Raw genomic sequence first — 22161 nt, forward strand, 5'->3', positions numbered from 1 at the left:
AAACTGACAGACAATATTTTTAGCGCAACGCAATCTGACTTTCAGAAATCCCTACAAAAGAATGGCCCTGACTAACATTAACCTATACCTTTCACAGATCACTTACCTCACAAAAATCTTCATTACTCGAACTACTGCCATACAGCGAGCGCCACTACTGCCAGCTAAATAAAAGATTCAAACTACTGAAGGCACTAACTACTGATAGGCATAGTTAGCAAATGAAAGATTTTAATAGAGAGCAAACAATGTATTTACCCCATTAGTGTTCAATAGTCATAATGTATATAGCAGTTCATGATATCCAGTATTACAAATTTCAAAACTCTGCCATCTCTCTCCTCACATCCAGCACTGCTGGCGGCTCACCTCCAACTGCGCAACGCTACGCGCTGTTCAAACCCAGCTGCCCAACACTACAATGGCAGACAACAATGCAAACTAGCCACAGACTGCACACAGCACAGCCAGTCATTTTCATACAGAGCGCTACGTAACGTTGCCAATAAGAAAACATAAACAGCCTACTTACAAAACATGTATTTTCTGACGAGCGTCAGATTGCTACTGACAGTGATAAAACTTCCGCACAATGCATCGTGTTCAGTGACGATGTGACTTTCACCTTAGTGGGAAAGTAACGAACAGAATGTTCGATTTTTGGTCCTACAGAACCCACATGTACACAGTGAAAATTAAGAGATTCGCGCAAAATCAGTGTTGTTTTTTACGAAATCCCACTCATCTGTTTGTGGCCGTTCTACATCGATGGATTCACGATTAACACCGAGCGAGGTGGCGCAGTGGTTAGCACACTGGACTCGTATTCGGGAGGACGACGGTTCAATCCCGCATCCTGCCATCCTGATTTAGGTTTTCCGTTATTTCCCTAAATCGTTGCTGGCAAATTCCGGGATGGTTCCTTTGAAAAGGCACGGCCAGCTTCCTTCCCCATCCTTCCCTAATCCGATGAGACCGATGACGTCGCTGGTTGGTCTCCTCCCCAAACAACCCGTATCAACCCAACGGTTAACGATCTTGTAATGTGACAAAACTGGTTGTTTCCGAGACTTAACGAGGACAACAACTTCATTCTTCAACAACGCGCGACAGTCGCCAAGTTCATGAATATCTGGATGAAACGCTAACGAGTCACTGGATTGGTCGTCCTACAGCCGGCGACTTCGGACATCTCAGCTGACGCCCTGTGACTTCTTCCTGTGGGCTTTCATTAACGACAACATTTATGCACCAACACTACCACAGAACCCAAAACAGTTGAAGAATCGGATCTGTACTGCCATATCATCAGTGACAGTGGGCATGCTTACCCGTGTATGGGAGGAATTCGAGTATCGCTGTGATATTGTTATTGTCACTGGTGGAGGACGTAATTGAATGCCTGTAATCTGAACTTGAGAGATTCATAAACATGTATCCCAAACTTCATAGATGTATGTCTTACAGTTTATTAAATACAATCCTGGAAATTGAAATAAGAACACCGTGAATTCATTGTCCCAGGAAGGGGACACTTTATTGACACATTCCTGGGGTCAGATACATCACATGATCACACTGACAGAACCACAGGCACATAGACACAGGCAACAGAGCATGCACAATGTCGGCACTAGTACAGTGTATATCCACCTTTCGCAGCAATGCAGGCTGCTATTCTCCCATGGAGACGATCGTAGAGATGCTGGATGTAGTCCTGTGGAACGGCTTGCCATGCCATTTCCACCTGGCGCCTCAGTTGGACCAGCGTTCGTGCTGGACGTGCAGACCGCGTGAGACGACGCTTCATCCAGTCTCAAACATGCTCAATGGGGGACAGATCCGGAGATCTTGCTGGCCAGGGTAGTTGACTTACACCTTCTAGAGCACGTTGGGTGGCACGGGATACATGCGGACGTGCATTGTCCTGTTGGAACAGCAAGTTCCCTTGCCGGTCTAGGAATGGTAGAACGATGGGTTCGATGACGGTTTGGATGTACCGTGCACTATTCAGTGTCCCCTCGACGATCACCAGTGGTTTACGGCCAGTGTAGGAGGTCGCTCCCCACACCATGATGCCGGGTGTTGGCCCTGTGTGCCTCGGTCGTATGCAGTCCTGATTGTGGCGCTCACCTGCACGGCGCCAAACACGCATACGACCATTATTGGCACCAAGGCAGAAGCGACTCTCATCGCTGAAGACGACACGTCTCCATTCGTCCCTCCATTCACGCCTGTCGCGACACCACTGGAGGCGGGCTGCACGATGTTGGGGCGTGAGCGGAAGACGGCCTAACGGTGTGCGGGACCGTAGCCCAGCTTCATGGAGACGGTTGCGAATGGTCCTTGCCGATACCCCAGGAGCAACAGTGTCCCTAATTTGCTGGGAAGTGGCGGTGCGGTCCCCTACGGCACTGCGTAGGATCCTACGGTCTTGGCGTGCATCCGTGCGTCGCTGCGGTCCGGTCCTAGGACGACGGGCACGTGCACCTTCCGCCGACCACTGGCGACAACATCGATGTACTGTGGAGACCTCACGCCCCACGTGTTGAGCAATTCGGCGGTACGTCCACCCGGCCTCCCGCATGCCCACTATACGCCCTCGCTCAAAGTCCGTCAACTGCACATACGGTTCACGTCCACGCTGTCGCGGCATGCTACCAGTGTTAAAGACTGCGATGAAGCTCCGTATGCCACGGCAAACTGGCTGACACTGACGGCGGCGGTGCACAAATGCTGCGCAGCTAGCGCCATTCGACGGCCAACACCGCGGTTCCTGGTGTGTCCGCTGTGCCGTGCGTGTGATCATTGCTTGTACAGCCCTCTCGCAGTGTCCGGAGCAAGTATGGTGGGTCTGACACACCGGTGTCAATGTGTTCTTTTTTCCATTTCCAGGAGTATATATGCACCCAGTCAATTCCCTGTAAACACATCGTAAACCATTATGAAGCCACCACCAGCCTGCTTAGTGCCTAGTTGACAACCTGGGTCAATTGCTTCAATAGGGTCTGCACTACACCCGAAACCTGCTGTCAGGTTTTAACAACTGAAATTGTGACTCATCTGACCAGGCCACGGTTTTCCAGTCGTTCAGGGTCCAACCGACACGGTCACGAGTCCAGGAAAGCAGCCGATGTCGTACTGTTAACAAAAGCACTCACGTCGGTCGTCTGCTGCCGTAGCCCGTTAACGCCAAACTCCGCCACACGGTCTTCGTGCGTCCCACATTTATTTTTGCGGTTATTTCACGCAGTATTGCTTCTTTATTAGAATTGGCAGCTGCTCCCGGTCGCTAAGGGAAGGCCGTCGGCCACTACATTGTCCGTGGTGAGAGGTAATGCCTGGAATGTGGTATTCTCGATACACTCCTGACACTGTGAATCTCGGAATACTGAATTCCCTAACGATTTCTACATCTACATGGATACTCTGCAAATCACATTCAAGTGCCTGGAGGAAGGTTCATCGAACCACCTTCACAATTCTCTATTATTCCAATCTCGTATAGAGCGTGCAAAGAATGAACACCTACATCTTTCTGTACGAGTTCTGATTTCCCTTATTTTATCGTGGTGATCGTTCCTCCCTATGTAGGTCGGTGTCAAAAAAAAAATATTTTCGCATTCGGAGGAGAAAGTTGGTGATTGGAACTTCGAGAGAAGATTCCGTCGTAAAGAAAAACGCCTTTCTTTTAAAGATTTCCAGCCCAAATCCTGTATCATTTCTGTGACACACTCTCCCATATTTCGCGATACTACAAAATGTGCTGCCTTTCTTTGAACTATTTCGATGTACTCCGTCAGTCCTACCTGGTAAGGATCCCTCACCGCGCTGCAGTATTCTAGAAGAGGACGGACTAGCGTAGTGTAGGCAGTCTCCTTAGTAGGTCTGTCACATTTTCTAAGTGTCCTGCCAATAAAACGCAGTCTTTGGTTAGCCTTCCCCACAACATTTTCTGTGTGTTCCTTCCAATTTAAGTTGTCCGTAATCGTAATACCTAGGTATTTAGTTGAATTTACGGCTTTTAGATTAGACTGATTTATCGTGTAACCGAAGTTTAACGAATTCCTTTTAGCACTCATGTGGATGACCTCACACTGTTCGTTATTTAGGGTCAACTGTCACTTTTCGCACCATTCAGATATCTTTTCTGAATCGTTTTGCAGTTTGTTTTGATCTTCTGATGATTTTATTAGTCGATATACGACAGCGTTATCTGCAAACAACCGAAGGCGGCTGCTCAGAATGTCTCCAAAATCGTTTATATAAATAAGGGACAGCAAAGGGCCTATAACACTACCCTGGGGAACGCCAGAAATCACTTCTGTTTTACTCGATGGCTTTCCGTCAGTTACTACGAACTGTGACCTCTCTGACAGGAAATCACAAATCCAGTCACATAACTGAGACGATATTTCATGAACACGTAATTTGCCAGGTTTCGAGGCAAAGTTTCGTTGTGGAAACTGTTATAGGCATCTCGCATTCAAGTCCGTGCTAAATTTCGAGCTTCTGTAAAAGATCGCCAATCTTGGGGTTTTGCGTCTCTAATGGAAGGTCTCATGCATCTAGCTCCAACTACCATTGCACGTTCAAAGTCCGTTAATTCCCTTCGTGCGGCTCTAACCAGGGCGGAAACCTTACCACATGAACCACCTCGGTACAAATGACAGATACGCCAGCGGCACTGTCCTTTTATACCTCGTGTGCGCGATACTACCGTCATCTGTATATGAACATATCGCTCTCCCATGACTTGTGTAACCTCAGTGTATTATTGTCTCTCTAAGTTTGTTTGTTACTGGACAAGAAAAATACACTCTTGAGAAGCTGTTACCGTTTTGGAATCCAATGTCAGTCGCGAGAAGCACATCTGATTCGGGCTGCATGCTGCCGCGGGTCCCAGTTTGACGACCATTGAACTAAAGGCTATACCGTTCCACAAGCTACGCTGCAAACCCCCCTGAAAATTCCTTTAGTAGTTTAGGAGATCAGCTTGTTCAAAGAGAAACCGACAGACACGACGGTTTTTCAGGTTCAGTTATTAGTACAGAGATACAGCTTAGCTGAGTCATCCTGCATATTTTCCACAAACCACATTAAGGCCTGATGCAGAGAATGCTTTAAGTATCACTGTTATTGCTCTGTTTCCCTGGGCGCTGATGACCACGCTGTTTAGCGCCCGTAAACTTCAAACACACACACACACACACTCACACACACACACACACACACACACACACTCTGTTTCCTGTCTTAATCGCGAATGATGCGCTGGAAGCCTCTGTGAAAACGCTCAGTGTTCACTGAGCCATATGTCTGTGAGAGGAAGTCATATACTGCATGACTTTATTGAAGCGCGAGTTATCATAATTTTAAATATAAACCTCTCCGTCGTGCACACCGCTCCACTTATTAGCGTCTGCCACTGGAGTCTGGTGAGCGCATTAGTAATGTTCATGCGCTTACTAATGAACTTGCGCAAAACGAGTTACTCTTATTTGGACGTTCAGTATCTCTTCCATTAAACTGCCTGGCAAAGCCTCCAGGCTGACGAGAAATGCACAAAACTCACTCAAACTATGGCTCTGTAAGGTATAGATTCCTTGGGATTCTTCTCATGACTGTCTCACAAGTAACTACCGCAGATAGTTTCCGTGTGTCGCTCCAGTTTAAGTCGCTTGAGCATATACTCCAAGATACTTACTTATAGTGACTCATTCCAAAGACTGAATGCCAAACGTATAATCGAACAATAATTCGCTTTTCAGGTTTTTTTGTACGCCGTACGCTGCTATGTTGGCTGAAATTAGAGTCAACTGCCAATCTCTGCAAGGAGTATCAATAGTGTGTTTCGTTCCACTTATCTGGCGTTACAACTTCGCTATATACGAGGTCTGTTCAAAAAAATTCCGAAACATTCGTAATTTCGCACCATTGGTGTACTGGAGCGAAATGCGGTTGGTATCCCTGCACATCCTGTGTTTAATGTGTAACTGCCGGAGGTTTCATTGTTTTATCTTTGTCAGTTATTTTTCAGTGCTGTATTGAGTAGAATGTTGTGTCTCACAGTTTGCGAATTTCGAGAGGACAGAGTTAGAGGAGTAACGCGTTTGCACTCATTTTTGCGTGAACTCATGGAACCCTTTACAGAGACACACCAAATGATGCAGGAAGCCTACGATCATGAGTGCTTAAGCCGTACCCTGTGTTGCGAATGGCCGGACAGAAGTTAAAGATAACCCTCGTTCACAACGCCCTTCGACGGCTACCGATGACGATCACGTCCTGAACATCAACGTAATACAGGTGCCAATCGAAGACTGACTGTTCGAGAGATGGCAGAAGAACGTAACATTTCAGTTGCGTCATGTCATGAAATCCTGACACAGCATCTTGGAATGCATCGTGTTGCCACAAAGTTCGTCCCAAGGCTCATGACTCAAGCACAGAAAGACCTTCGCCTCACAATCTGTGAGGAGCTTTTGGAGCGCGCAAATGAGAACGAGATGTTCCTTAAGAGACATGTTGTAAGTAGTCAGTTTGTATATTTGCAGCGCTATAGACTGCGTTAATATCGATGACAACGTTTTGCGCCCTCGCCAAGAGATTCTGTGGTTAGACGGACTAGCAGACAGCGAGTCAATAGGGAAGTGTATGGACATGATTTCCTTGGTTGAGACTCTGTTTTGTAGGATGTAAAGTGAGATGAAATGATGTGTTTATAAGAAAATATGCAAGGGAATGTTTGATGATCGATGGTTGATAATGTTTGGGCAGTAGAATTATTGACAACTATATAATTTTTGGAACTGGACATCACATGAATAAGGTAAAATTTTCTAAATACACTGTTTGCTCTTCAACAAAATCTTTCTTTTGCTAACCATATTCCTCCTAGTAGTTAGAGTCTATAGTAGTTAAAATCTTTTTATTTAGCTGGCCGTTGTTGTTACTTGCTGTAACTGCTGTTGTTCGTGTTATCAAGATTTTCTGTGACGTAAGTGACTTATGAAAAAGAATGGTGTTTGCACTATCGGGATTCGTGATTGAAATGATTTTAGGCAATTAAAAGAGTTGGAGGTAGTTTCATATCTCTTTAATTTCGTATTTTTTGGATTTGTATTATTGTTAGGATTTCTTGCAAATCAGGGCCATTCTTTTGTGTTAATTATTGGAAGTCATGTTCTCAATGTATAGCAGTCAGATTGCGTTGGGCTTGTATATTGTTGGTAATAAATGAATGGGTCAGTGTTTAATAAAAATAATTAAAGAGGTAGTTTCAGTGTGTCTACGGTTATGGTGTTGAGACCAAGCTTCAGTCACCAGTATGGGTCGGAAAAGGTTCTCCAAGACCAAAAAAAGCTCGTCAGGTCCGGTCAAATATCAAGCCCATGCTGATAGTTTTCTTTGACTTTGAGAGATCAGTCATCATGAATTCGTACCACAGGGACAAGCTGTTAACAGATGGTACTACTGGGACGTGCTGCGACGTCTGCGAGTAAATGTGAGAAGGAAACGGACTGAAATGTGGCGATACAATTCATGGCTCTTGATCACAACACATCTGACAATTCATCCCTATCGGTGAGTGACTTTAGCACGAAAAACGCAATCACTGTGTTGCATCATCCTTCGCACTCTCCAGACTTGGCCCCTGAGGACTTTTTTATATTTCCAAAGTTGAAAACTGCATTGAAAGGACGAAGATTTACAACGATAGACGATATAAAACAAAATTCGAAAACGGCGCCTCGTGCGATCCGGCAAGAGGCGTATGCTGGTTTGGTGGGGGGGAGTGGTAATTAAGAGGAAGAGACCAAACAGTGAAGGAAGTCGGCGGTGCCCTTTCAAAGCAACCATCCCGGTATTTGTCTAAAGCGATTTAGGGAAATCACGGAAAACCTATAAATCAGGATGGCGGGACGCGGGAATGGAACCGTCGTCCTCCCGAATGCTAGTCCAGAGTGCTAACCACTGCGCCACCTCGCTCGGTCCAAAATGCGTACTCAGACTGCTACGGGAAGTGGAAATGGCGATGGGAGCGGTGTGTCAACTGTGGAGGAGCGCATTTCGAATTAGACCATTCACAATAAGTATACTTAAGAGCCAAAGAAAGTGGTGCACCTGGCTAATATCGTATAAGGTCCCCGCGAGCATGCACAAGCTCCGCAGCACGACGTGGCATGGACTCGTCTACTCTCTGAAGTAGTGCTGGAGGAACTGAAACCATGAATCCCGCAGGGCTGTCCATAAATCTGTAAGAGCACGAGGGGGCGGTGATCTCTTTTGTATAGCACGTTGCATGGCATCCCAGATAGGACCAAAAATGTTCATGTCTGGGGAGTCTGGTGGCCACCGGAAGTGTTTAAGATCAGAAGAGTGTTTCTGGAGCCAATCTGTAGTAATTCTGGAAGTGTGGAGTGTCGCATTGTCCTGCTGGAATTGCCCAAGTCCGTCGGAATGCACAATGGACATGAATGGATGCAGGGTCTGTCAGACTCGTATCTAGACATATCAGGGATCCCATTTCACTCCAACTGCACATGCCCCACGCCATTACAGAGACTCCACAGCTTGAACAGTCCCCTGCTGACATGCAGGGTCCATGGATTCATGAGGTTGTCTCTATACCCGTACAGGTTCATCCGCTCGGTACAATTTGAAACAAGATTCGTCCGACCAGGCAACATGTTTCCAGTCATCAATAGTCCAATATTGGTGCTGACAGACCCTGGCGAGACGTAAAGCTTTGTGTCGTGCAGTGATCGAGGATACACGAGTGGGCCTTCGCCTCCGAAAGCCCGTATCGAATGGTTATCACGCTGACACTTGTTGGTTGCCCAGTATTCAAGTCTACAGCAATTTACGGAAGTGTTACACTTATGTCACGCTGAACGATTCTCTTCCGTCGTCGTTGGTCCCGTTCTTTTTCCGGTCGCAGCGATACCGGAGATTTGATGTTTTACCGGATTCCTAATATTCACGATACACTCGTGAAATGGTCGTACGGGAAAATCCCTACTTCATCGCTACCTCGGAGATGAAATGTCCCATCGCTCGTGCGGCGACTGTAATACCTCGTTCAGACTCGCATAATCCTTGATAACCTGCAATCGTAGCAGCAGTAACCGATGTAACAACTGCGCCAGACACATGTTGTCGTAGAAAGGCGTTGCCGAGCACAGTCCCATATTCTGCCTCTTTACGTATCTCTGTATTTGAATATGCATGCCTATACCAGTTTCTTTGGCGCTTCAGTGTAAAAGATAAGTGTAGAAAAATTTTGTGGACGAAGTTCCAGAATTTTTTGAACAGACCTCGTAGAATAGAATCATCCACCGACTTGACAAACAACAGCATCATGCAGAACTGTCTGTTGCAGCGAAGCACAACGTGTCGGGCGTGGTGGACGTGCGCACCCGTGTGATAGCGCGACCGGACGGCACAGTCGGCGCCTTCGTCTCCTGGCTGCCTGGTGAAGGTGAGTCAATGCTAACATTCTAGCCACGCTTAAAAGATGTGCCTCATCCATTTCTTTTGCCCATTTTTGTTTATTTAACACCGGTATTCTTTTTGACGTACTACACACATTCAGCTTGTTGAACTGCCGAAGATTACTTTCGACATGCAAATTTCCTCGTCAAATGCCCACTGCAGTGCGTTTTTTCATAGTTGGTTTACCGGTATACTTGTTGTTGTTGTGGTCTTCAGTCCTGAGACTGGTTTGATGTAGCTCTCCATGCTAATCTATCCTGTGCAAGCTCCTTCATCTCCCCCCGTACCTACTGCAACCTACATCCTTCTGAATCTGCTTAGTGTATTCATCTCTTGGTCTCCCTCTATGATTTTTACCTTCCACGCTGCCCTCCAATGCTAAATTTGTGATCCCTTGATCAATTTAAGTTTGCCTGCCCGTACAAAGTGCCTGAATTTCACATAAGATCGTCTGGCAGTCCGTACAATGTAGGGCACGGAGAATCTAATGACTTAAATAACATAATTTCCAAAATAAAGCAAATGCAAAACTGTATAAGCGCCCAAGACAAGGACTCATTTTCTCGTTTACTTGCTTGATAGAATGTTCACTACACCTGTCATTATCTGCTCACGACTTTTGCTGTTCAGGCAACATTTGGGGTTTAATATTGGCAGGCTATCTTCAATTTGTGTGACATTGAACTCTACGTTACTGGCTTTATTGTGTATTTCTACCGCGTCAGTGTAATAACCCAAATAAATTGTACTCATAAGTGCAAATTTCTTCAGCGGTGGCGAATTCAAAAATCAAAGATTGCAGTTGCAGGAAATTGAAAAAAGATCAAAGATGCTGGCGGTGGGAAATTTTGAAAAATCCAAGATGACGAAACTAGCTCAGCTGTGCTTCGTAATCAAAAAATGGTTCAAATGGTTCTGAGCACTATGGGACTTAACATCTGAGGTCATCAGTCCCCTAGAACTTAGAACTACTTAAACCTAACTAACCTAAGGACATCACACACATCCATGCCCTAGGCAGGATTCGAACCTGCGACCGTAGCGGTCGCGCAGCCCCAGACTGAAGCGCCTAGAACCGCTCGGCCACTCTGGCCGGCGCTTCGTAATCCCATCCTCTGATGTTACGGTATAAGATGGTGCCAAATTCAAAATATTTTTATCAAATATTGTACCTGCCACTTCACAGTGTGCACTCACAGCAGAAAGAAATATACGTAAGCTTCACCTGAATTACATAAGGCGGTACCGTGTTAAGAGGTATTTGTGAACATCTACAGATCTTTCCAAAACATCACGAAAACTTCACTTGAATTACTTAAAATGGCGCCATGTTCGAAAATATTGCCAATACTACAGTATTGCCATGTTGAGAAATACTCAAACTTCACTTGAATTAGCGCCACGTTCAAAATATATATTGACAATATCATAGTACTTTCAAAAAAATTGCATAAGCTTCTTCACCTGATTTTCGTAAATCGGTGACATTCTGCACATGCACACACACACGTCTGTATTTCATCTCACTTTTAAAAAATGTTTATGTCAAATACTGTACTCTTTTCACATGTCGTCTCTCTCTTTGTCTGTCTCTCTCTTAAAAATTAATCATGGAGCCGGCCGCTGTGGCCGAGCGGTTCTAGGCGCTACAGTCTGGAACCGCGCGACTCCTACGGTCGCAGGTTCGAATCCTGCCTCTGGCGTGGATGTGTGTGATGTCCTTAGGTTAGTTAGGTTTAAGTAGTTGTAAGTTCTAGGGGACTGATGACCACAGCAGTTAAGTCCCATAGTGCTCAGAGCCATTTGAATCATGGAATTGCGTGCATTTTTTAATCAAAACCCAACATTTTTTTATAAATACTCCCCCCCCAACACACCCACATACACACGGACACACGCAAGTGTATGCACACACGAGCACCTGACTTGCATTAAGTCCAAAAGTATCCTCTGTAACAGTGTTCCCATCGTCAAAAATACGTATGTAAGCATCCATAATTGTGACCCATCAGCTTTGTTTATTTTCTATGGAAGAGTGAAGACCGGAGATTTTTTGTGGTTCGTAAAGTGGAATATAATTGTGCAGCACGGAACTACAAAAAGCAGATAACTATCCACAGTATTTAGTTGAAAAAAATCGTATGCAGAAAAGGAAACGAAACTTTCGTAAAATAACTGGGTTTTGACAAAACACCCAACCACTATATATATATATATATATATATATATGTGTGTGTGTGTGTGTGTGTGTGTGTGTGTGTGTGAGTGAGAGAGAGAGAGAGAGAGAGAGAGAGAGAGGGGGGGGAGATGTCATGTAAGATGTACAGAATTTGATATTAACATTTTTCATCGAGTGAAAGGAAATACGGATGGTACGAGTACATGCGTGTGCATGTGCTGATAGGTGTCAATTTACGCAATACAGCTGAAGAAAACTTTGTAATTTTTTAAAGATACTGTAGTATTGGCTATATCTTTTTTAAACAAGTCGTCAATTCAAGTGAAGTTTACGTATTTCTCGACATGTAAATACTGTAGTATTGACAATTTTTTTGAATGTTACACCATTTTACACAATACAAGTGAAGCTTATGTAATTTTTGAAACTAATGTAGTGCTGGCAAATATCTTGGACGTGGCACTATTTTACACAAGTTAGGTGAAGCTTACTCATTTTTTTATGCTTTGTGCATGCATATGGGATGATAGGTACTGGTACAATATTTAATATAAACGTTTTAAACTTGACACACTCTTGGATTGTAAAGTCAGATATATCACAAAGCACAATTGTGTTGGTTCAGCTGTTTTGGAGCTTTTTATATTTTCCACCTCCGCTATCTTGGATTTTTTCAGTTTCCTTCCAACGCCATCCCTGATTTTTTAATTTCCCACACCACCATCTAATACTGTTATATTTCGTACCAACACCATTATTCGTTCTTTTTTCATTTCCTGCCACTGTATTGTGGACTTTTCGGCGACTGCAGCGCTGTCGAGCGGTGGACACTTGAACTGTGTCCCAGAAGCCTTATGATAGACTACAGCCAATGACATAATTTGGTCAGTGACGGAGCAGTGAAAGGACACTGCCTTGGAAAGAGATTGTGAGAAGAACAGCAACAAAGTAAAACGACTGTAGTTCAGGCAAATTAAATCAGGCAATGCTGAGGGAACTGCATTAGGAAATGAGTTTCTGAAAAATACAGATTTTTAAATATGTCAGGTATTCTTTTATGAAGGTATTTGTGAGTAGTGTAGTCTTGTACAGAAGTGAGTCGTAGATGATAGTGCAGAGAAGAAGTGTATAGAACCAATTGAAATGCGGTGGTACAGAACAACGCTGCAGATTAGGTGAGTGGCTCAGATAACTAATGATGAGATACTGATCTGAAAGAAAAGGGATTTATGGCAAAACTTGATTTAAAGTAGGGATTGGTTGATAGGACACATCCCAGACCATAGGTTGTGGAGGAAGTATGGGGGTTAGCATTATAGAGGGAGATGAAGACGTTACTATAGCAAACAGAGCCAAATGGCTGTAGGTCGTAGTAATTATGCAGAGATGTGGAGGCTTTCACTGGGGGAGGGGGACAAGCGTAGAGGGGTACATCAAACCAGTCTTTGGACTGTAGATGAGAATTACACTAACAATATTTCAAACATTTTTTTTGCAGTTTGGTATGCTGATGTAAACGTTGTATGGCACATATGTTTAAATAACGCAGGTATCACACATTAATTTCCTTGCCTTTCATGAGAATTATTAATGCTGCATAGATAACTTGGAATTTTACAGCTAATTTTAGTACTTTGAAGAAGTGCAATTTTATTTTTTTATGTAATCTGGAGAGAGCAACATATTTCGGATATCTATGTGAAAGTCTTGGCCAGCAGTAGTACATTTTGTCGCTGATACTTTTTCCTTTAGTGGCTACGTAATGTTTGTTTTGCAGACGCGACGTGTTTCAGCGACATCTGGCGAGCGCCGCCAGAGGACGTCAGAGTGCACCGTGCACACGAGGTAAGACACAGTCCTTATGCAGCATTTAGAGGCTCTGCTGAGTCGCACATCTTGACATCTGACTTGAAAGAAAAGCTTTTCGCGCGTGGAAGTCAGTAGTAACATCATTATTATTATTATTTGTGGGCATACTGGCTACGTTCGGGGACCATGACTGTGTGGAATAATTACTTACTTGCATTTTATGCTACCAGTCACTTTTATTTGGTTTTACGTTTAATTTAACTTATCGACTCCGTCTCCTCAAGCTCCTTTCCGGCCGAACGTGGGGTCTGGACCCCTCCACCATCCTCCACACCTATAAGTCCCTCATCCGCCCTATCCTCTGTTACGCCCATCCCGCTGGATCTCCGCCCCCCCTTCCTTTTATAAATCCCTCCAAATCCTTGAACGCCATGCTCTCCGCCTTGCCTATCGCATCCGTCTCCCTTCCCCCACGCGGATCCTGTATGACCTTATCCCCTTCCCCCACCTCCTCCTCTTCCTCGAAAGGATACGAATCCTATACACCTCCCGTAAACTCGATCCTCCTCACCCGCTCGTCTCCCCGATCCTCTCCCACCCCCGCCCGCAGCCGCGCCTGTACTCCCATGTCCCACCCGGTCTCCATCTCTCCACCCTCCTTACCCTCTCCCAAGGTGGCTTCCGCCAGCTCCCTCTCCCTGATGATGTCCTCGCCCCCTCCATCTACCCCTCCTATCAACTTTGACCCTGCCCCCCTCCCCACTTCCCGTGCCCTTTCCTTTCGGCACCCTCCCTCCCTTCTCTTCTCTTCCCTTCCTTTTCCCCTCCCTTCCCCCTCTTCCCCCGGGCTTCCTCTCCCCCTTCCTCCCTCCCCCCTATCTCCCCTGCCCGTGGCATCTCTGCTCTCCCCTCTCGCTCTCCCACTCCCCTTCCTCCTCCTCCTCTCTTGGCAGGTCCCCGGACTCGCACACGTATAGTGAACATTCGCGCGCCGGAGATCGTCGCCTTTTGTGTCTCGTGTGTGTGACGTCGTATAGTGTTTTTGGTGTCCGCCGTCCCACTCCTCCGTTCACTTGTGTCGTCGGACTCATCAGTGTTTTGTGCGCCGTGCCAACGTGTTTTCAGTGTTGTTATCGTCACATGTGAACGACTCCGTGTTTTTATGTCTCTGTGTCCTCTCTCTTTTGCCCGTCATTTTGTTTACTGTCATTCACCATGTTTTATACTCTTGTAAAACGCTATGGCTGAAGAGCGGCGTAGTGGGCCGCTGCCAGCCTACCTGAGTTGTACAGGCTTTAAAATAACAATAAAGTAAAAAAAAAAAAAATTAACTTATTGCAGCGCGTGCCGAGAATGTCCTGTTCATCTTCAAGCGTTTACATATGCAGAAAATTGTTACTTAAAAATAAAATTAACATAAGACTCTTTGTTTACTGTGGCAACGGCCTTGCCACAGTGGATACACCGGTTCCCGTCACATTACAGAAGTTAAGCGCTGTCGGGCATGGCCAGCACTTGGATGGGTGACCATCGAGGCCGCCATGTGCGGTTGCCATTTTTTGGGGTGCACTCAGCCTCGTGATGTAAATTGAGGAGCTACTCGACCGAATAGTAGCGATGCCGGTCAAAGAAAAGCATCGTAACCACCAGGAGAGCGGTGTGCTGACCACACGCCCCTCCTACCCGCATAGTCAGCTTAGGATGACACGGCGGTCGGATGGTCCCGATGGACCGCTTATGGCCTGAAGACGGAGTGCTTTGCTTGCTTACTTTTTGGTTTATTGTTCGCTGCTGGTATTACTATTGGGGTATTCGGAGGGAGGTAGGAGGGGCAGTGGTTGGCAGAAATTGATGTATAGTGATGTCTTCTGCTTGTGTGGAACTGTTTCTTGTTGTTTATTATGACTGACACAAACGCCTGTGTAAGATTTAGATAGTTTTTCATCAACTGTTATTGCGCGAAAATCGTGGGATACACTTTTTTATTTGACAGTTGTTCACTTGCAATCTTGGCGTCTCAAAGCTTCTTTTGCATCATTGATTGCTACCTTGGCGGAGCTGTCAGACGTTGCACTATTTAATTTGGCACTGTTTACACTTAATACAATATGGTGGTCTTGCAGCGTGTGAATGAGTATTGACTAAGGCATATTACACCGATACTCGCGATACTGACGTCTGTTAGTAGTTTGTTTCACATTGGTACATCTTATATCTATTGCATTAGAATTGGCATGGGCTGCAGAAGAATTATGAGTTCTTAAAGCTGGTTATTTCACTAAGAATATTATCTCCAATATTATGTACTATGAATGAAAATTTCCATTTCTTCCATGATACCCCTTCTGCAGAACAATTTGTGCAGTGAATTACTTAGACAGATAGTGCCAAAATCCACTGAAGAGGCAAAGAAACTGGTAGACCTGCCGAATATCGTGAAGGACCCCCGTGAGCACGCAGAAGTGCCGCAGCATGGACTCGACTAATATCTGGAGTGGTGCTGGAGAGAATTGACACCATGAATCCTGCAGGGCTGTCCATAAATCCGTAAGAGTACGAACGGGTGGAGGTCTCTTCTGAACAGCACGTTGCAAGGCATCCCCAGATATGCTCAGTAATGTTCATATCTGGGGAGTTTGGTGGCCAGCAGAAGTGTTTAAACTCAGAAGAATGTTCCTGTAGCCACGCTGTAACTATTGTGGACGTGAGGGGTGTCGCATTGTCCTGCTGGAATTGTTGAAGTCCGTCGGAATGCGCAATGGACATGAATGGATGCAGGTTATCAGAGAGAATGCTTACGTACGTGTCACCTGTCAGAATCGTATCTAGACGTCTTAGGGGTTCCATATCACTCCAGCTGCACACGCTCCATACCATTGCAGAGCCTCCACCAGCTTGAAAAATGCTGCTGACATGCAGTGTCCATGGGTTTATGAGGTTGTCTCCATACCCGTACACGTCCAACAGCTCGATACAATCTGAAACGAGACTCGTCCGAACAGGCAACGCGTTTCTAGTCATCAACAGTCCAATGTCGGTGCTGACGGGCCCAGGCGAGGCGTAAAGCTTTGTGTCGTGTAGTCATCAAGGGTACACGAGTGGGCTTTCGGCTCCGTAAGCCCATATCTATGTTGTTTCGTTGAATGGTTCGTACACTGACACTTGTTGATGGCCCAGCATTGAAATCTGCAGCAATTTTTGGAAGGATTGCATTTCTGTCACGTTGAACGATTCCCTTCAGTCGTCATTGCTCCCGTTGTTGTAGGATCTTTTTCCGGCCGCAGCGATGTCGAAGATTTGATGTTTTATCGGATTCCTGACATTGACGGTACACTCGCGGAATGGTCGTATGGGAGAATCTCCTCCACTTCATCGCTACCTCGGACTTGCTGTGTCCCATCGCTCGTGCGCCGAATATAACACCACGTTCAAACTAACTTAAACCCTGATAACCTGCCACTGTAGCAGCAGTAACCGATCTAACTGCGCCGACACTTGTCCTATACAGGCGTTGCCGACCGCAGCGCCGTATTCTGCCTGCTTACATATCTCTGTATTAGAATGCGCACGCCTATTGCATATTCTTTGGCGCTACAGTGTAAATAGTTCAATAGTGTAATGTCTCATAACAGCTCCGCAATGTGACAGTGATGCATACGAAGATTTGGGATGCCAAAATCGTAAGTGAACAACTGTCAAGTAAAAAAGTGCATCACACCATTTTCGCGCAATAACAATTGATGCAAAATTATCTGCATCCTACACAGGCTGTCGTATTAGTCATAATAAACGAGACAGAGATCCATGCTAGGAAAGGACGTCACTAGACATCATTTTCTATCCAAACACTGCTCCCCACCCTCCAAAAACCCAACAGTCTCGCCTGCAGCGAACAATAAGCAAAAAGTTCTATGTTACTTTAGTTTAATACATTTTACTTTTAAGCGACGATTTTCTGTATATACAAACGCCTGAAGATGAACAGAACACGCTTGAAACGCATTGAAATACTTTAAATTAAACTTAAAAACAAATAAAAGTGACTGGTAGCAGAAGATACAAATGCGTTAGTAGTGACATCACTGCTACACTAGTAGTTTACTAGTTGATTTCAGCGAGGCGTTTAATACTGTTAACTTAGATATTTCACTTTTGAAAATGAAACAGTAGAACTACTTAAAGAGCGCTGTACAGAGGTCCGACAGCTACGTGGAAAATAAACGTGCCCAATCATGCGTGTAATGGAGAAGCCATCACATTAAGAAAAAGTGCTCTGAGATACCACAGTGTAGCACTTGCTCCGTTCTTGGTCCCTTGCTTTTTTGCCGGTACATCAATGATCTGCAGTCTTGTAACATTTATCTATTGACGACATCTAGGATCGTTACATGGGAACCAGTATTTATTAGTAGCATTGTTTGATCAGATGAAGGGCAACTCAAACTTGATGGAATTGTCAAGAAGCGTAATTGTGTACGTACTGAGCTATAGATAATTGGCACAACTGTTGAAAAGGCTTTGACTATGCCTGGTGCGAATTTGTGGTGCAGTATGTGCTCAAGGGAACTCATTGGCGATTCCATTACGGAGGTAGTGTAACTACAGAGCAATACCTGACAATGCGTGCTTAATTTATTTTATCGTTAATTCGCACATTGTAGTATAATGACAGTTTTGTTAAAAAAATAAAAAGATAGTGCCCCGCCACACTGTCATAGAGATATGTGAGCTTAACCGGTATCAGGAAGTACCAGGCCAGTGGACAGAACGCGGGGGCCCAGTTAAGTTTCCTACAGACTCTCCAAATCTTAGGGCTCTCAATATTTGTTCTTATATGAGGCATCAAGGGATCACCAATTTAGTATTGGAGGGTAGCGTGGAGGGTAAAAATCGTAGGGGGAGACCAAGAGATGAATACACTAAGCAGATTCAGAAGGATGTAGGATGCAGTAGGTACTGGGAGATGAAGAAGCTTGCACAGGATAGAGTAGCATGGAGAGCTGCATCAAACCAGTCTCAGGACTGAAGACCACAACAACAACATGGAAAAGAAGGAGAGTCTACAGACGTAGATAGTGTAATCTGGACACATTTTTGAATGGGATTCAAGTGGAGTGTGCAGAAATTCCATTAGTACAATCTATGAAACCTGTCGTGAAGGCCAACAGTTTGAACATTATTTTTAACTACCATTTGAACCATTTAGTTCAACCAGAAAGTACTTTCGTTGGTATGTGGATGTATTTATTTTTGGTTCACCCTGCATTAGTAGTACGTAACAACTGAATATGTTTCCTGTGAATATTTTGATAGATGCAGTTTATATGGTCGACATCTTCCAGTGGTACATGCATCTTTCTTGTAAATCGCCCTTGGCATTCAGAAGATTTAGTCTACTGTCAGTGTAACTTCGTACCCTTACACACCATGGGAGAGAATGTAATTGATAAGACTTACAATTCTCTTCGGCAGTTAGAACGGCTACCAGAGTGCATTAATGTCGTTTGCGTTTAGAGTTATCAGCAAGACTGATAGGGTATACCTCAAATGTAGACTGATCACTGTGAAGGGCTCTGAGGTGTTGCATATTCGCGTGAAGCAGCGTTATCAACACCTGACAGAGTTTGAAAGTGGCTTTGTTGAGGGTTTCCATTTGGCCGGCTGGACGAATCGTGCAATATCAGATCTGAGGGGCATTCGATTGTGACAGTGGCCCGATGTTGAATTGTATGGGAACGTGAAGGCATGTATAACTCGTCGCAAGACCACATCTGACCATCACGATAGAGGATCGCCATATGTGCGCCAAGCACACCGTAACCCCTTCACGTCTGCCCCTGCCATCCGAGAATAAGTGATATACTCCATGCAACATTCTGTCTAACTCCCCACCATTGGTCGGAGACTAGCAGCAGGTGGACTAGGGAATTACCGTCCCATACGTAGCCTGCCGTTCACACCAGAACGCAAACGGCTGCGTCTGGAGTGGCGAGTGACTAGAAAGTAAGGATTGCTTATGAATGACGTCATATTGTAAAACTTCCTGGCAGATTAAAACTGTGTGCGGGACCGAGACTTGAACTCGGGACCTTTGCCCTTCGCGGACAAGTGCTCTACCATCTGAGCTACCCAAACACGACTCACGCCCCGTCTTCACAGCTTTAGTTATGCCAGTACCTCGTATCCTCCCTTCCAAACTTTCCAGAAGCTTTCCTGCGAACCTTAGATGGTAGAGCACTTGCCCGCGAAAGGTCTCGGTCCGGCAAACAGCTTTAATCTGCCAGGAAGTTTCATATCAGCGCACACTCCGCTGCAGAGTGAAAATTTCATTGTGGAAACATCCCCCAGGCTGTGGCTAAGCCATGTCTCCGCTATATCCTTTCTTTCAGGAGTGCTAAGTTCTGCAAGGTTCGCAGAAGAGCTTCTGTGAAGTTTGGAAGGTTGGAAGCGAGGTACTGGCAGAATTAAAGCTGTGAAGACGGGGCGTGAGCCGTGCTTGGGTAGCTCAGATGGCAGAGCACTTGCCCGCGAATGGCAAAGGTCCCGAGTTCGAGTCTCGGTCCGGCACACAGCTTTAATCTGCCAGGAAGTTTCATATCAGCGCACACCCCGCTGCAGAGTGAAAATTTCATTCTGGACGTCGTATTGTGTTCAGTGATGAATTGCGGTTCTCCATTGCTTCGGTCCCCGAATGACCATCGTCAGCTAGTATGGCGGCGACCTAGGGAGATGTGTCATTCTTCTAATTTTTTGCAGAGCGACTGCAATGTTATGCGTGGCATCATGGTTTGGAAAGCCACTGGGTATGACTTGAGGCCACGGCTGGTAGTGACTTAGGGAACTCTGACAGCATAGCGGTGTGTCTCAGACATCCTGCATCTTCACGTGTTGACTTCTCATGCGACAGTATCGTGGCGCCAGTTTTCAACGGAAGAGTCCTCGTCCACATATAGCACTTGTCCTTAAGAATTGTTGTCATGACGTTGAGGTATTCCTCTGACCAGCAAAATCCCCAGCACTGTCCCAAATAGAACACGCATAGGACCACCACAGATGCTCTGGCTTTCCGACAAAAGACAGTTCTCTGCTTGGAACACACGTTTGTTACAGACGCCATTTTGAAGACTTCGTATACTGCCACCATGTATCGGAATATCATAAAACTATAGGGACCGAAGCGTGAATATTCCACGATGTACAACAACAAAATGTGCATTTTTCTAACCAAAAGTGGCCGAGAAGAAAATGTCATGCATTACTTATTGAACGCCCCTCCTCCATTTAAGGATTCACAATAATTTTTCCTGCTGTTCTTTCTACGTTCTCTCGACTTTCTTTGAACTCTCGCTGTTGTCTTCTTGTACGCAGTGACATTTTCTACATTTTGTTGTTTCAGAAAAAATTTTTGTGCACTAGCTGTGCGATAGCTCTAGTGGACTCTGGTCACCACCAGGTTGGAGGCTGTTGCTTCAAAGCGGTTGTGTGTATTGAACCTGGAACCTAGAAACGACGGAGAGGCTTCGTCTCGCCGTAGCCCTCAGTGGTTCACAACCCCACAACAGGCCACAGCGGTCCACCCACCCAACCGCCGCCCCAAACCCAACCCAGGGTAATTGTGCGGTTCGGTCCCCATACAGTTATTTCTGCAAGGGTATCTTCTTCAGATAATGCTGAACCAAGATGGCGCATTAACTCCTGGCCTCCGTGAGAAAACTATGAAAGTAAACCTCCACACTTTTTTTCCCAAAAGTCAACATAATTCTTAATCGGTTTGGTAACTACCCAGTTTTCGTCTCAATTTTATATCTGCTTCTACCACTAGTTGAAATATTAATAGATTCAAGTCGTAAATTGTTACTTTCCTTAAATAACATTCTTTGTAGGATCATTGGATGTAACTCTCCCACATTACGATTTTCTTCCTCTACAATGGCAACATATGGGCATGATATCTGTAGATTAAAACTGAAGAAACTGCAAAAAGGTGGGAATTTAAGGAGATGGGACCTGGATAAACTGACTAAAGCCGAGGTTGTACAGAGTTTCAGGGAGAGCATAAGGGAACAATTGACAGGAATGGGGGAAAGAAATACAGTAGAAGAAGAATGGATAGCTCTGAGGGATGAAGTAGTGAAGGCAGCAGAGGATCAAGTAGGTAAAAAGACGAGGGCTAGTAGAAATCCTTGGGTAAAAGAAGAAATATTGAATTTAATTGATGAAAGGAGAAAATGTAAAAACGCAGTAAATGAAGCAGGCAAAAGGGAATACAAACGTCTCAAAAATGAGATCGACAGGAAGTGCAAAATGGCTAAGCAGGGATGGCTAGAGGACAAATTTAAGGATGTAGAGGCTTATCTCACTAGGGGTAAGATAGCTACTGCCTACAGGAAAATTAAAGAGACCTTTGGAGAAAAGAGAGCCACTTGTATGAATATCAAGAGCTCAGATGGAAACCCAGTTCTAAGCAAAGAAGGGAAAGCAGAAAGGTTGAAGGAGTATATAGAGAGTCTATACAAGGGCGATGTACTTGAGGACAATATTATGGAAATGGAAGAGGACGTAGATGAAGATGAAATGGGAGATACGATACTGCGTGAAGAGTTTGACAGAGCACTGAAAGACCTGAGTCGAAACAAGGCCTTGGGAGTAGACAACACTCCATTGGAACTACTGAC

The 22161-nt window shown here is 45.1% G+C and overlaps 1 protein-coding gene across 1 annotated transcript in view; it reads left to right on the plus strand.

Moving 5' to 3' along the window:
- Window positions 1-22161, plus strand: part of LOC126175796 (uncharacterized) — a 314318-nt gene that overhangs the window by 135182 nt on the left and 156975 nt on the right. The window contains exons 5-6 of the mRNA XM_049922776.1: window positions 9386-9484; window positions 13455-13522. Of these exons, the coding sequence (XP_049778733.1) occupies window positions 9386-9484; window positions 13455-13522 (167 nt within the window). The remainder of the gene's footprint in view (window positions 1-9385; window positions 9485-13454; window positions 13523-22161) is intronic.

This window comes from Schistocerca cancellata, chromosome 3 (genome assembly GCF_023864275.1).
Source record: "Schistocerca cancellata isolate TAMUIC-IGC-003103 chromosome 3, iqSchCanc2.1, whole genome shotgun sequence".
Classification (NCBI taxonomy): Eukaryota; Metazoa; Arthropoda; class Insecta; order Orthoptera; family Acrididae; genus Schistocerca; species Schistocerca cancellata.